Source organism: Oreochromis niloticus, unplaced genomic scaffold (assembly GCF_001858045.2).
Source record: "Oreochromis niloticus isolate F11D_XX unplaced genomic scaffold, O_niloticus_UMD_NMBU tig00006810_pilon, whole genome shotgun sequence".
Classification (NCBI taxonomy): domain Eukaryota; kingdom Metazoa; phylum Chordata; class Actinopteri; order Cichliformes; family Cichlidae; genus Oreochromis; species Oreochromis niloticus.
In genome coordinates this window covers 57,303-71,639 of record NW_020328190.1, presented here as the reverse complement: position 1 = coordinate 71,639, position 14,337 = coordinate 57,303, and the positions used below count along the sequence as shown (strand labels likewise).

At 38.6% G+C, this 14,337-nt stretch overlaps 1 protein-coding gene across 1 annotated transcript; it reads right to left on the bottom strand.

The window, feature by feature from the left end:
• Positions 1 to 406: 406 nt before the first annotated feature.
• On the bottom strand, positions 407 to 13,379 carry LOC109200655 (ryanodine receptor 2). Its single transcript, XM_025904768.1, has 7 exons — positions 13,303 to 13,379; positions 11,221 to 11,298; positions 8,550 to 8,761; positions 6,184 to 6,248; positions 5,901 to 6,001; positions 4,965 to 5,016; positions 407 to 3,105 (listed from the first exon to the last, which is right to left on the bottom strand). The coding sequence occupies exons 1-7, from the start codon at positions 13,377 to 13,379 to the stop codon at positions 3,010 to 3,012; spliced, it is 681 nt and encodes a 226-aa protein (XP_025760553.1). The 3' UTR covers positions 407 to 3,009.
• Between the last annotated feature and the right edge of the window lie 958 nt (positions 13,380 to 14,337).

Below are 14,337 nucleotides of genomic sequence, written 5' to 3'. Positions count from 1 at the left end.
ACAAATAAATCTCTATTGTTTGTTTATTATATTTTCTACTTGTTTTTCATTTTTGGGCTGTTTTGATATTGCTTTTTCAGAAAATCACAAGCTTTCATTAACAAATGTTACTAAGCTTTACAAAACCAAACAAAAAAACAAAGCCCTACTAGTGGTGCCTAGAGTCTGTCATATTCCTTACACAACAACAAAATATTGAAGATTTGGACACAATACACATTTGTTAAGCTCTTCTAATCCTGCCCAGTACTGGGGTTAGACATTGACTGACCAGCAGTTCTTCGCATTTATCACCGTGAATATGAGTGTTGAAAAAATATACATCTCTGATGTCCTGTTACTACCGGTGACAAACATTAACAAAACAAACAAAAAATGCATAAAAATCAATTATCAAAGACAGTAATGGATTCAATCATTTTATAAGCTATGTATTTATTTAGGCATATCAGAAAGCTGGTTGAGGATTATGAATTGTCCATGCTTTGACTTTTTTATGTGGAGCAACATGAACTTGATGAACATGTGGTAAGCCATGAGCATATAATTAAGGGTCCCTTCACACACAGTGCTGCATGGTACAGTGTGTGGACACAGCATGATCAACAGTAAACTTACAGTCTGCTCCAGTGCCCAATGACAGAATGTTATTCTTTTGTTTTTTCAATTTGGCCTCTTACAACCCCACAGTGGATTTTTAATCACATGACCAAACTGTCTAGACGTTTACCTTTAATTCCAGGAGTTTAACAAAAAACTATTTTTATACTTAGGTCCATAAATCCATCAGTAATTTCGGTCAGTAACTGCCTGAAGTCTAGAACCCAACAGACATCACCAAATGTTTCTTCCCTTGAGATCCACCATAGTCCATTACTTCCGCTGCCTTCAGTTACTGCACATGTGTGAGTCTTTCACCATTATGTTTTTAATTTAATAAATAAAATACATATAAATAAAACTGCTGGGTTAAGATCAGGGGACTGACTTGGCCGTTGAAGAATATCTCTTGAATATTGAGAAATTCTTGGGTTTCTGTCATGATCCGGAGTCCGTGACTCCGTGTTTATGTTTTAGTTTATTATTATTCTGTGGTTTTGGTTATCTTGGGTGTTTGTACTCTTCTGTTTCATGGTTCATGTTCCTATGTTCTGTGTCCCCCAGTCTGTGTTAAGTTGGTGTGTTATGTCATTACGTGTATGTGTTTCCTGTTTTACTTTGAAGGTCCGTGTCTGTTTTCAGTGTGTTCAGTTTACTTTTCCCCTGTCTCGTCAGGTCTGATTACTTCCAGCTGTGCCCTCCTTTTGTGTCTCATTCCCTCGTTATCCTTCTGTGTATTTTAACCTCGTGTCTGCCTCTGTTAGTTGCTGGTTCGTCTGCGTTGTTACCCTCCATGTTCTCCTGTGTTCTCCCTGCATCTCCGTTTCATGTTTCAGGTTTGTTTTTGCTTAGCTTTTCCCAGTTTAGTTTACTCTTAGGTTTTGGTTTTTTGTCCACCTTATCTCCGTTTGTGTCACTCTTTGGTTAATAAAGCTCGCTCACCACTTAAGCAGTCTGCATCTTGGGTCCATTTATATTTACACACGGCCTGCCTCGGCACCCCGTGACAGTTTCTTTTGTGGTGAGGTCATTATCAATTTGCTCTGACAAATGCTTTCCAACCAGTTTTGCAGTATTTGGCTGAATTTGAGCAGAGTACAGCCCTGTACACTTCACAATTAATTCTGCTGTTTCTACCCAGTTCCACTGGCAGCCCCACATGCCAGTGCACTGTATCACATTTGATGGATGGTGTGTTTTGGATCATGAGCCGTTCCTTTTGTTCTCCATACTTTTCTCTTCCCATCATTCTGGTACAAGTCAGCCTAGGTTTCATCTGTTTAAAGAACTTAATACAGAACCGGGATGGACGATGTTTTCTGTCAAAATGTATTCTTGCCTTCCTCTTCTTGAGTGTAACCAGTGGTGTGCACTTTATTTGATTTTACTGACAATGATAAATTGACAATGATAAAGGGTGTTTACTACGTGGCTAGCTTTTGAAAATATGTTTATCCTCAAGGTTTTCTAAAGCCAAAGAAATGTGATATTCTTCAATGACCAAGTCTCTCACTTGATCTCAACCCGAAGGAGCATTTTCATTTACCGAACAAAAAAGTGAAGGCTGAAGAACACAAACAAGCAGTAGCTGAAGGCAAATCAAGTATTTAGTGATCTACATTGTTTGACTTGAGATCCACTGTGATGGTGGTATAAGTAAGTAAAGTGAGAAGAACATGTGTCATTGTTCAAACTCTTGGACCAAACTGTAATTCAACTCAACACAGCAGCTCTGTTTGTGAAAATGTTCCTCTTTGCACAGGGGCTTCATTCAGCTTTCTGATTGTTCTGAAGTCTCCACTTTGGTGCTGTGTTCGATTTTCGTTGTCCATCGTATTCAGGTCAGCACGTCTTTAAGCTTATTGAAGTGTAGATTTGCTGCAGAGTTCTTCTTGCCAGAATAAGTCGTCAACTTGTTTGATTATTGTATCCACCACCTGTACCTATATGAATCGTGCATTATAAACATGAAAGGGCGTAGACATGGTCATATTAAAAGTAAAACATTCTTTAGGTTTCTTCTTTTACCCTCAATCCATTAATCCTTTGTATTTTTTGCAAGTTACTTTGAATATAGAATAAGAGGAAGCAAGGAAGTCATCAGAGTGAAAAAATTCTAGACCTGCTACCTGTCATGTATTGTACATCATATTTTCTGAAGTTTTCTATGTACAAGGTCTCAAAAGCAGAGTGTGCTAAAGGTCGGGGGTGGAGCTGACTGTCTGGATGACAATGGCAGGGTGCATCCCGTTGAAGAGCCTGGCCACTTGAGGAGAGATGACGCATAGAGAGGAACCCATCATTTGGTACAGCCTCCTCAGAAAAGTAATAAACGTTTGAGGGACAAGCAGAGGCCAGATGGCTGCAGTCGGCCTTTCAGAGTTAAGAGTCTGTCACTCCAAGGTTGACTCAGTTGAGCTGATCCTCATACTGTTTCCGGAAACAGTCACCAGCGGGGAAAAACTCCCAACAACGTTCCTGGTACATTTTCCATACGTAAGACTCCTTAAAGACAGAGAGCAAGAGGTAAGGAGGGTTTGCTTCATGTGTGTTACATTTAAAGTGTAATTATCACATCAGCTTTGTTCATTATGGAAATTAGTACTAGCATTGTAACCTCTAGGTACCTACTGAAATGAACAAAGCTAGCCTAGAACCCAGAGTGCCATTAAAGCCGACCCCAGCCCAGCAGTCAGACCTGATCTTCAACAGCTAACAAAGGCAGTGATGTGCAGTCAGGGTGCAGCGTCCGTTTCTATGTGTTCATGTTTCTAAAGCAGAATCCCTGTGGTGATCACTTTAAAGTATCTTTGTGCTGGTTTTCATTTTTGCATTGTGCTGTCGGCTTTGTGCTCATGCCTAAATACTACAAGAAAGCTCATATGTGTGTGCTCAATGGGATAGTGATTTGTGTTGGTGTGTGGGACTGTAGCCTCAGGTTTATATTGTTAAATGGTAATTATAAGACAATGTGTTTCAGGTCATTATACGGAGAAACAGAAAAGTAACATAACAAGTAGTGCAACAAATGAATTTCTCTGGTGAGTAATTAAATAACATACTATATTACTTTTAAGAAAAGTGTTCTGGGTAATATTTGTAATCTGTTACTTATTTTGAAAAATGATCCCAGATATGATCACAACAGGGAAATGCTTTAAACATGCACAAACATTTGACCACAAAACATGCAATTAATATGCACAGATGTAATGTCTTTGATATGCTGCTTAGAGATGGTGACTCTCCAAGCAGAGCCAATCAGAACCCAATGAGAATCAATAAGAGAATTGATAAGTGACATCAACAGTGGTATTGAATTTGCTAAATTTGTATAAATTCTCATCCCTTACTACAAGCCGTTTTTGTCTGAATCACACATTATTTGATCATTTGATATGCTGGGGTTTAAAAGCTCCTGAGCTCATACCACAGAAGTGAATGCTAGAAGCTAACTAAGAATATTTTTTAAGCTTCCAGTTATACTTTAAAAACTGCACTTGAAGTAGCGGAAAAACTTCAAACAATTTAAAAGAAAACCAGAGTGACCAAAAGAAGGAATCCAGCAAAAGGGAGAGTAGACGATCACTACAGATGCACCCACTGACCAGCCATGGACTGGAATTGGTTGATCTCCAATGTTCTCCACCCTGATCAGTGACCAGCCAATCAGCCCCTGCATAAAGCCCTGCATTTTATGCATTCACAACAGGCATTAAAGGTAAATCAGACTGAGCGGCATAAACTAACATGTCAATAGTGTGAAAGCGCTTGAGTTGTGCTTATATGATTGGGCCTGGGTCTCCTTCAGTGTATGAAAAAGGCAAGCCTTCAACATTCACCACACCTTACACGTTGTTGTTTAGCTTGGAGACTTTGGATTCCTTGACTGAAAACTGCTGAAACTGCCCTGTTGTAGCACTCATTCCCAGTGACGATTCTGTGAATGTCCACAGTGTAATCTCAGGGTTCACAGAGCAAGTGGTCAAAACAGGACTTCTGGAACGTGATCCAGAAATAGCACCCATGATGGAATATCATCAGTATATATCCAACAAAATGATCTTGAATGGGAGACTGGCCAGTTTTTAGTTTTAAACAAACCTCATTACAACAAAGACATTTATGAAAAACTTCTATAAAGTATTCTGCTTTAATCACATAAGATACAAACTGATTACAAGTTTGTTTTGAGGCCCTTGTTTAGGAATTAGTTAAACATTACAGGAAATGTTATCCTTTGTATTTGATCGAACATACAAATATGACCAGAGGTGATTTTCAATGTTCCATACTGAGGCTTTAACAATGTAAGCAGCCATTAAAAAACTGTTACTGGCAGAGAGAGTGGAAAGGTGTTTTACCTGGCCTGTGTGCTCTGTTTCATCTTTGTTGATGAGATACATCAGAAAGAATCTGAAGCGCACACACACACACACACACACACACACACACACACACACACACACACACACACACACACACACACACACAGTTGTTAGAAAACACAAACAGTATTATCATTGCATATATCAGTCACACAGCATCAGTGCCAGATGTTACAGTAGCACTTGCTGGCTGGAGGCAGTTGTGTATTCTTGCCTGTGTGGGTTCTCTGAGGCTTCCTGCCACATTCAAAGGACATGTTTGTTAGATTAATTGGTGATTCTGGCCATAGGCGTGAATGTGCATGTGAATTGTTGTCTTCTGAGAGACTAACAACCTGTCCAGGGTTTGCCCCACCTCTCTCCTAATGACAGCTTGGACTGTACAACAATTTTAAGAAACTTCTACATAAAGCATTATACCTAAAAATGAGGGCTGGCTCGAGACACAGTACTGTATTTAGGGTTAAAGTCAACAGACATTTGAAATTTTGGTTGTATTTTCTATTACAGCTCAAGAACGTAATGTGGCCATTTCCAAGTTATTACTACTCAGTTACCAAAGTATCCAAGTAGTATCATGGTAGCAACTGTGGTTACAGTTGAGTAATGCCACACTGAAATTTATGTAACTGGATAAGAAGTGTCCAAACACTGGGGATAATAATGTGGAAATGCACCTCGGTGTAACACAAATGCTGTGGTACAAAACAAGCCAAGACAAATATCATAGATATCATCACATCTACCTGAGATTGGGGACCAAGCCCCAAGTACCCCAAGATTGGGCACCTATCTTTCATTAACTGACCTGAAAGACTGTGTACTATGTAGGTGTGATGATCTATGATGATGTAGGTGTTAAAAGGTACAATAAGACACAGAGAAATGCAGACACTCTCCAGATGTACTTACAGGTAGTTGGCTAAGTTGTGCTCCTGTAGAGTGTGCGTTTCAAAGCCGTGTGGCACGGTGTCAAAGTAGTCATTACCTATTCCACAGATAAAACATTTGGTCTGCAAGAGAAACACGGGATAGTTAAGTGGTTGTCATTTATTGTAACCTATTGGCAATCTTCATCTATGCCCCTGTTGGAGATACAGCTATGCAAAACAAAACAACTACAAAACGTATATTTTTACATGTTCATATGCCTCAGTTGTAAAAAACTGCATTGAAGTGTTGTGTGTGTTTTCACCTCCATGTCTTCTTTCACTTGTTCCTGCTGATCCCTCAGATCTCCAAAGGCATCAATGATTAACCCTAGAATTTCACAGAGGGTGGAGCTTAAACATGCCGGTCCACATTATTACACTGAATACAACAATAGATATGAAAACCGCAGGCTATCTGCTTTATCTACTATAATACTTCTAAAGGAGTATTTTTGCTATTCAGTTACATTCTCTATATTACATCCAAAGAGCGTATGTCCCTATAGAGAAGGCTATAAATACTAAAAACAAAGCCTAGACAGATGCAAAATTCTGAATGGTCCAGGTCCCATCATATTTTAAAAGCCTCATAATATCATATTAATCCAACTGAGCACTTCAGTGTCAGAATGTAAGCTAACATTTGGTTTGTTTCCAAAAGTAGAATGGGAGGAAGAGCCCTCAGCTCTAACCAACTGTTCTCCAATGAAACCAGCTTCCAGTCTGGGTTCTTGAGACAGACACCCTACTTTTAAGATTAGGCCCCAAACTTTTGTTTTTGACAAGCTTAGTTATCATCATTGTCAATATGTATGGCAGAGGGAAACAATTATTTGGTTCCTACTCAATTTCTACTACCACTGAAGTTTCTCACTTGAAAAGAAACGAACAGTCTCTAATTTTTATGGTAGTTACATTTTAATGGAGAGAGAAAGAATATCAACCTAAAATCTAAAATTTCATTGAAGTTATGAATTGATTTGCATATCACTGAGTGAAACAGATAGTTAATCCCCAACCAAAATATGACTTTGCGCTTGGTGAAGAAACCCTTGTTGGCACACACAGTGATAAGGCATTTCTTTTAGGTGATCAACGGGTTTGCACATCTTACGAGAGATTTTGGCCCACCCCTCTTTACAGAAATTCTTCAGATTACTTGGCTCCTTCTTGGCAGTTCAAAGCTTTAGCTCCCTCCACAGATTTTCTATTGGACTGAGCTCTGCAGACTGGCTAGGCCACTCCATGGTAGGCAGCACAACTAATGTGCTGCTTCTTCTTCCGCCACTGCTTCGTTGCCTTGGTGGTATATTTTAGTTCACTTTCATGCAAGAAGACCCATCTAAACCCATCTTAGGTGTTCTGATTGAGAGTTTACAGTACAGTACACCTTCTTTTGGGGAACCAGCTTCCAGTTGGGATTCAGGAGACAGACACTATCTCTACTTTTAAGGTTAGGCTTCAAACTTTCCTTTTTGATAAAGCATATAGTTAGTGCTGGATCAGGTGACCATGAATCCTCCCCTAGTTACCGTGTTGCACTGTTTCGTCTTTAGTCACCTTTTTCTCTCACTTTGTGTTTATACACCGCTCTGCATTTAATTATTAGTTATTTTTAATCTCTGGCTCTCTGTCTTTGTCCTGTCTTCCTTCCCTCAGCCCAACCGGTCGTGGCAGATGGCCGCCCTCCCTGAGCCTGGTTCTGCTGGAGGTGTCCTTCTGTTAAAAGGGAGTTTTTCCTTCCCAGAGTGGTTCCTCATAGGAGGGTCATATGATTGTTGGGGTTTGTGCTTGTTTTTTGTATTATTGTAGATAAAAGGCACACTGTGGAAGATAGACAGAGTTTAATAATAAGTAATGATTAAGTTTTTTTATGGGAAGAGGAGGATTTTAAAATCAGTTCTGAATTTAACAGGGAGCCAATGAAGAGACGTTAATATGGGAGAAATATACTATATCTAGTCCCTGTCAGTACTCTTGCTGCAGCATTGTGGGTTAACTGAAGGCTTTTCAGGGAGTTTTTAGGACATCCTGATAATAATGAATTGCAGTAGTCCAGCCTGGGAGTAATAAATGCACAAAATAGTTTTTCAGCATCAATCTGTGACAGAATATTTTATAATTTTAGAGATGTTGTGCAAAGAAAGCAGTCCTATATTTTTCTTTAATATGCATATATCCTTACCCCAGAGTTAGTATCTGGTTAGGCACTATGCTTCGTGGAATTTTTAAGGCCAAGTATAATAAGCTCAGTTTTATCTGAATTTACAAGCAGGAAATTCTTTACGGTGGTGTTCAAGTGTACTCCACTTGGAGAGGTGTCGTGATTATTTAGTCTAGTCAATTTGAAATAAACAGAACAATCAAAATATTGAAAACCAAACAGAACCAGAAATGATTGCTCTCAAATAATTATACATTTGAATCAGCACTCTGTATTATAGAATAAAAACAAACACTTCCTGTGGTGTTTACTCTACTTTACAATATTAGAATGTATTCATTTTGGCTAATTGTTACCTAATTAACAATTAGCCAAAACACAAGCAGGAGTCCAAACAGAAGGACTCCTGCTTGTGTTTGGAGTCCATTTAACTGTTTGTGTGCATGTATGTGTAGGATGCCTCACCCTGGATGATAGCCAGGAGGATTACAATGACAAAGAAGAAGAAAGTGATGTCGAAGATGATCCGGTAGATCTCATACTCATCACCAGCTGGATCCTCAATCAGGTCACCAATTCCTCCACTTGCTCGCACTCCCACATACATGTGGAACATGTAACACTGGGAACAGAGAGAGATACACAGGAAGGGGGTATAGGGGTAACAGAGGTCAAATCTTTTGCATTGGGTTTTTAATGGGCAGAATCATGACTGTCACAGCAGTTTGAACACACCAATTTTTCTGCAGCGTTTCTGAAACATCAGAAGACATGACATCTGTAAGTCTCTTTGCAGTAAAAACAGGCATGATTCTAGTCACTGTAGAGGTCCAGTAACATTTTGAAAAATCATTGTTGCCCTCAACTCTGCAGATTACTAAGAAGCCATATGTGAATATGATCTAGAAACGCTGCTGTCTACCTTCTCCGGACCAAAGCTCATTTAAACCAGGGACCGAGGGAAAGTATAAAACATCTTCTGTGGTTGGACAAATAAATATTTTAAATTCTTTTTGGATGACGCATCCTCCAGACTACAGAGGAAATGGACCATTCAACTTCCGATTAGCACTCAGTTACAATAGTGCCTGTGGATTTGGAAAGGCCAAATCAATGCTGAAACGTATGTTCAGTTTTTACAAGAGCATATGCTTCCATCCAGATTTCTGTCAGGGAAGGCGTTGCAAAACAATGCAAAACCACAAAAAAATTGTGTTGTTCTACCTTAGCAAGGTAGAGCTATTAATGCATCACTAACAGCACAGTGCAATGCTTGTTTTTGTACTTAAAAGCGCTGCAGCACATTCGCAGACAGAACCTGCCCAGTGCTATCATAAATAAACAGCTGTAGCAGCACAGATGACAGCTTTTACAGTTTTAGTAATGTTTATATACAGTTGTTCCATCTCGGATGGTTAAGTTGGGCTGATTAAGGCTGTTGGCTGATGCGATGTTCAGAGTTGGAAATCTGCCCTGAGGGGACGGGAAAAAATTCAGGAAATTCCAACTTCCGATTTCACATAGAAAGCACCATCTGACCATTTTTTGCTACTATAAGCCTTATTGTAAGGAAGGAGACAAATCTTGCTAGGACACTGCCGTTCATTAGTGCATCTCTCCATCCCACTAAGCACCTGTCACCTTCTTGAACTACAGACAGGCAGAGCTGCCACCCTCAGCCCCTAATAGGAGACAAAAGAGCTCTATGGAATGCAATGGGTGGCTGACTATAGGGGATTAGTGTGTGTTTGTGTGTCCTGAAATTTCCGGGTGACAGAAGGCTTCCTTTTATCCTCAGAAAATACCATAGAGCCCTTATATAGTATTTCTTTCAGATGGCTTAGCAGCAGAAAACATTCTCATCTAAGCTGAGTCTTTACTTGGCATGTCTCTCATCACTGACAAGATGGTCATATGTTTGGCTTTGCGATACACTTATCTTTCACCCCTGACCCACACTGACATGCATTAATGACACAGGTGTTTATGTATAAGTAATGGCTTACACTACCAACATTTAAATTCATCATAATTGTTCCATTTCTGTTTCATGGCTACATCTTTGGTTAAACTTTACTATGTCACAAAGTTGTCTCTTTTAATCTGGCTAATCAATGTCAGCTTGTGCTGCATAGGTAAGGTAGGTAGGCACCGCTATCATGAAACTGGTATCCCAGTTTTCTACTAATATTATCTAATATTCTGGATATTTATAAGTGAGATATTTGTATTTATTAAAGCTATTTCTTATAAATGTAAACTTTGTAACATATTGTATTATTTATTTTACTTTAGTTTGTTACTGTTTTTGTCTTGGAGAAACTGTAAGTGCATAATTTTCTTAGGGATTAATAAAGTGTCCTGATTTTGATACTCCAAATGCCCTTATCCAGGTCACCAATTTTGGCACTGAGCTTAAATCACAGTAAAGGCTCAGGTTAGTAACATATAATTATTTATATTACTTTCACTGTTGCTATTCCTAAACACTTAATAATGCCTGAAAAAGAAGCGGACAAAATAAGTAATCTTCTTACTGCCTGAGGGTAACACTGCCGAGATTAAAACTACTGACTCAAAGCTCTCTGTCCATAAATGGAAGTGTTTGCTCTTTACAGACAGCAAAGAACAAAGTTTTCAGACAAACGTGATGGGAGCAACTTCCCACAGCCAAGAAAGTGAAGCAGTGCATACCAGACATCCCAGTATTAGCTTTGGGTAAAAAAAAAGTATGTCGAGGCTCTCTTGGTGTAATTTTGGTAGGCTGGCCACTCCTGAGAAGCTTCACAGGTGTTCCATTTGTTTTCATTTTTGAATAATGGCTCTCACCCATCATTCATATTTATCATCATATTTATCCCAATATTTTTATATGACATAATTGCCAGACACAATAACCAGAATTTTATCTTATAATGTTATGGGCCGATACAACAAGTCATATGATGCCGTTACTGCTATTGATGTTAAATGCCATAAGCAACTTTAAAACTTTTTAAACAGGAACTAGAAAAAAAAGTTGAGGTAAACTAAAAATGTTCCTATGAAATTACTCTGATATAAACAACAAAGACAAAAGAGCTTAAGAACTTCTGCAGGGAATCCACATGATGGAGCCAGACATCGCTCTCCTGACTGATTCTGATTACTTACATTGTCTGTGAACACAACCCCCAGCTTCCAGATCTGGTACTTGACGTCAACAGAGTTCAACCTGTGAACATAGTGAGAAGACACAAAGTCTTTTAACAGGTACATTAAATAGTAACACTTTTCATGTTTTGATTAAAACGTGAACAGAAATGGTTTAAATGAAAGAGACTCTCTGTTATCAGAACTGACGATATCTTAGCTCCTTTACCTGGTATAACCAGTATGAAAATATATGTGAATGTGACAGGATCATGTCTTATTCAGTGTTCAGATAAAAAATACTGTACTGATTGTACCTGCTATTCTTTGTTGCAGAAAATTTCTTATTAATCCAAATCCCCCATAGAGGATGACCCCATGGAACCATTACTTTATTAAAGTCACTGTCAGCCGTTCAAAGATGCAGGAAATCTCCTTTGTGTTCGTCTCTGAAGTTTGAGCTCTACGTGAGCTTTGAGTGCTGAACTAGAGTAGAAATGGGCTATGTAACCAACAGTTTACAATTTAAAATCCTCCACTAAATACCATTAAAATGCACACCTACAACCTGGTACAAGAAATATTTTTCCCTGTACAGTACAGTTTCAAACTTCATAACAACTGTATGGTGGGTCATTTGGACAGTGATGGTAGGTAAGGGCATGGCCACTTTGACTGACAGGTGACTGGCCTGTAAGTCAGCTGTAACTGATCGTTATTTGATTACCTAACTGGCAAACTGCATTTTTTAATGGAATTACAAAAATAGCACTAAAATTATCTGATCTAATAATTAAAAAGAAATTACAAAATTTCTATGCTAGACTAATGAGCACAGCTTGACTGTTCTACCAAAACTTAAACTCTACTAAGGTTTGTGGTGGACAATTTACTGTAAATTGCACTACATTTAACACTGAAACACACTTTTTTCTATGACTGCTATGTGTGTGATAGTTGCTGCTTGGAGGGTGTGCTTATTTGGAATAAGAAGGGGAGTGTGTAACTGGCACGGAAAGCCAAATTAATTTTACTTTTCTGCTGACAGACTAAATTGATTTCCAATGTTTAATTAGATCTATTTAAAATTTCAGAGCTCTAATATGCCACTGTGCCTTAGAAATAAACAGCAGCACCTGTCAATAGCCTCAGACAGGGGTTTTGCAACATTTTCAACATCTGTAACTCCCATAACTCCTGAACCATTTCAAATGAAAGACTTTCAATGGTTCCTGAAAACAGTGACTCTGTGCTTGTCAGTGATTTTAGGGTCATTACAGTAATCCCAGGCACAGTGTTGCAGCAACCCCAAAAAGACGGTTGGAGGTTGGCTGACAGAAGAGAGAGTTAGTGAGTGTGATGGAGCCCTACACAAAACACACACACAACCATGTTTTTATAGTTTTGTTTTTGCTGTGTTGTTTTCTGTGTTATTTGCCAAAATTTGGATGTAGCACCTGCCTGGGCTTATAGTAATGACCCTTATATCACTGAAAAAGCACAGAGTTGATGCTTTCAGGAGCCGTTTGAATTTTTCAGTTGTGCCAGTGGTTCAGGAGTTGCAGCAATTTGACCTAAAATAGGTTAACTTTAATTTAAATGTTTATTTCAACACTCGGTGTGCTAAGCCCCAAGATTAACTATTTTCTGCAGCATTAATCTCTTGGTTTGTAAAAATGTTGCATTTTACTGTTATATTTACATGTTCTTTATAGCTTTTAATGACCAATTTATCACCATCCTAATCAGTTATCCAGAAAATAGTGCCACCATTCGTGGAACTTCCCTCTGAGGGATCTTTTGGCTTTCCCTGATGAGCATCAAAAAAAGAAACAAAGATTCTAAAACAAACCCATTTGTGATATTTTTTTTCCCCTGTTGGCTGTGATTTTTAAAATTATTTTGTTATTTAAACATTAACATATGATCCTTAAATGGACACCTATATGTACTTTTTGACCTTATATCAAATATGCACACAGTCTAAGCCTATCACTGGAGCCGCATCACTGGAGCCACAGCGCCAATCCATCTGTCCATCTCCTGCTCCCCTCTCCCCTCACTCGTGAACAAGACCCCAAGATACTTAAACTCCTTAACATGGGGCAGAAACTCGTCCCAGAACCAGAGTGGGCACTCCTGCATTTTCTGACTGAGCACCATGGCCTAAGACTTGGAGGTGCTGATTCTAATTCCTGACGCGTCACACTTGGTTGTGAACCGCTCCATTGTGAGCTGCAAACGAAAAGATTGTGCCACAGAAAGACTAGAAAAAATCATTTAGACTATATGACCAAAAACACAAACACAAATGTTAGTTAAAAAAAAAGGTCTGCAAGGTGTTGCCTCAGCAGACGGATCTGCGTATTTGATTTGGGACTGGTTTAATGGTACAACAGCAGTAATCTTTAGCCACAGATTCACATTTCCGCAATTGAGTATTTTCAGCAATAAGTCAGTGTGTGTTTAAATTTACATTGAATCAATTTCCTTATTTCTTTAAAGGTGACAGTGCATGTTAATGAATACATCAGTGTAAATATGCCAGTTAGCCAAAAGGCTACCCTTCATCTGTCGCCCCTGGCAGGTCAGACAAAATCTATAAACACGAAATTTAACACACCATCAGACAATGTAGAACGATCTAGTCCAGACCACAAAAACATAAAATTACAACATGAAATGTCATAGTACAATAAAACAATAAATATAAAACATACAACAATAAAGATAACACATATTAATATAAAATTAATAATCACTAATCAAATTCCTCTTTAGCCATTGTTTGAGATGAGTTTTAAATGTGTTGAAGGTAGTACATTCTCTTATTACAGCTGGAATATCACTCCAAATCTCACTACCTGTAACTGATAATAACTGTTTGCTGAGCGTTATGTCTAAAAGGTATTGCACAATCACCTCTAGTAGAGGATCAGGTTTGTTTTCCACTGATAATGGATTTTAACATGACTGATCAATGATTGTGGAGCACGTCCATGTTGGATCTTATAAATACAACGAGCAAACTTCAATGTTTTAAAGTGTTCAAAACTTAGGATATTATATTTCTGAAGTATGACGGAAGGAAAAAGTTACATTATTTCATAGTTTAAAAAAA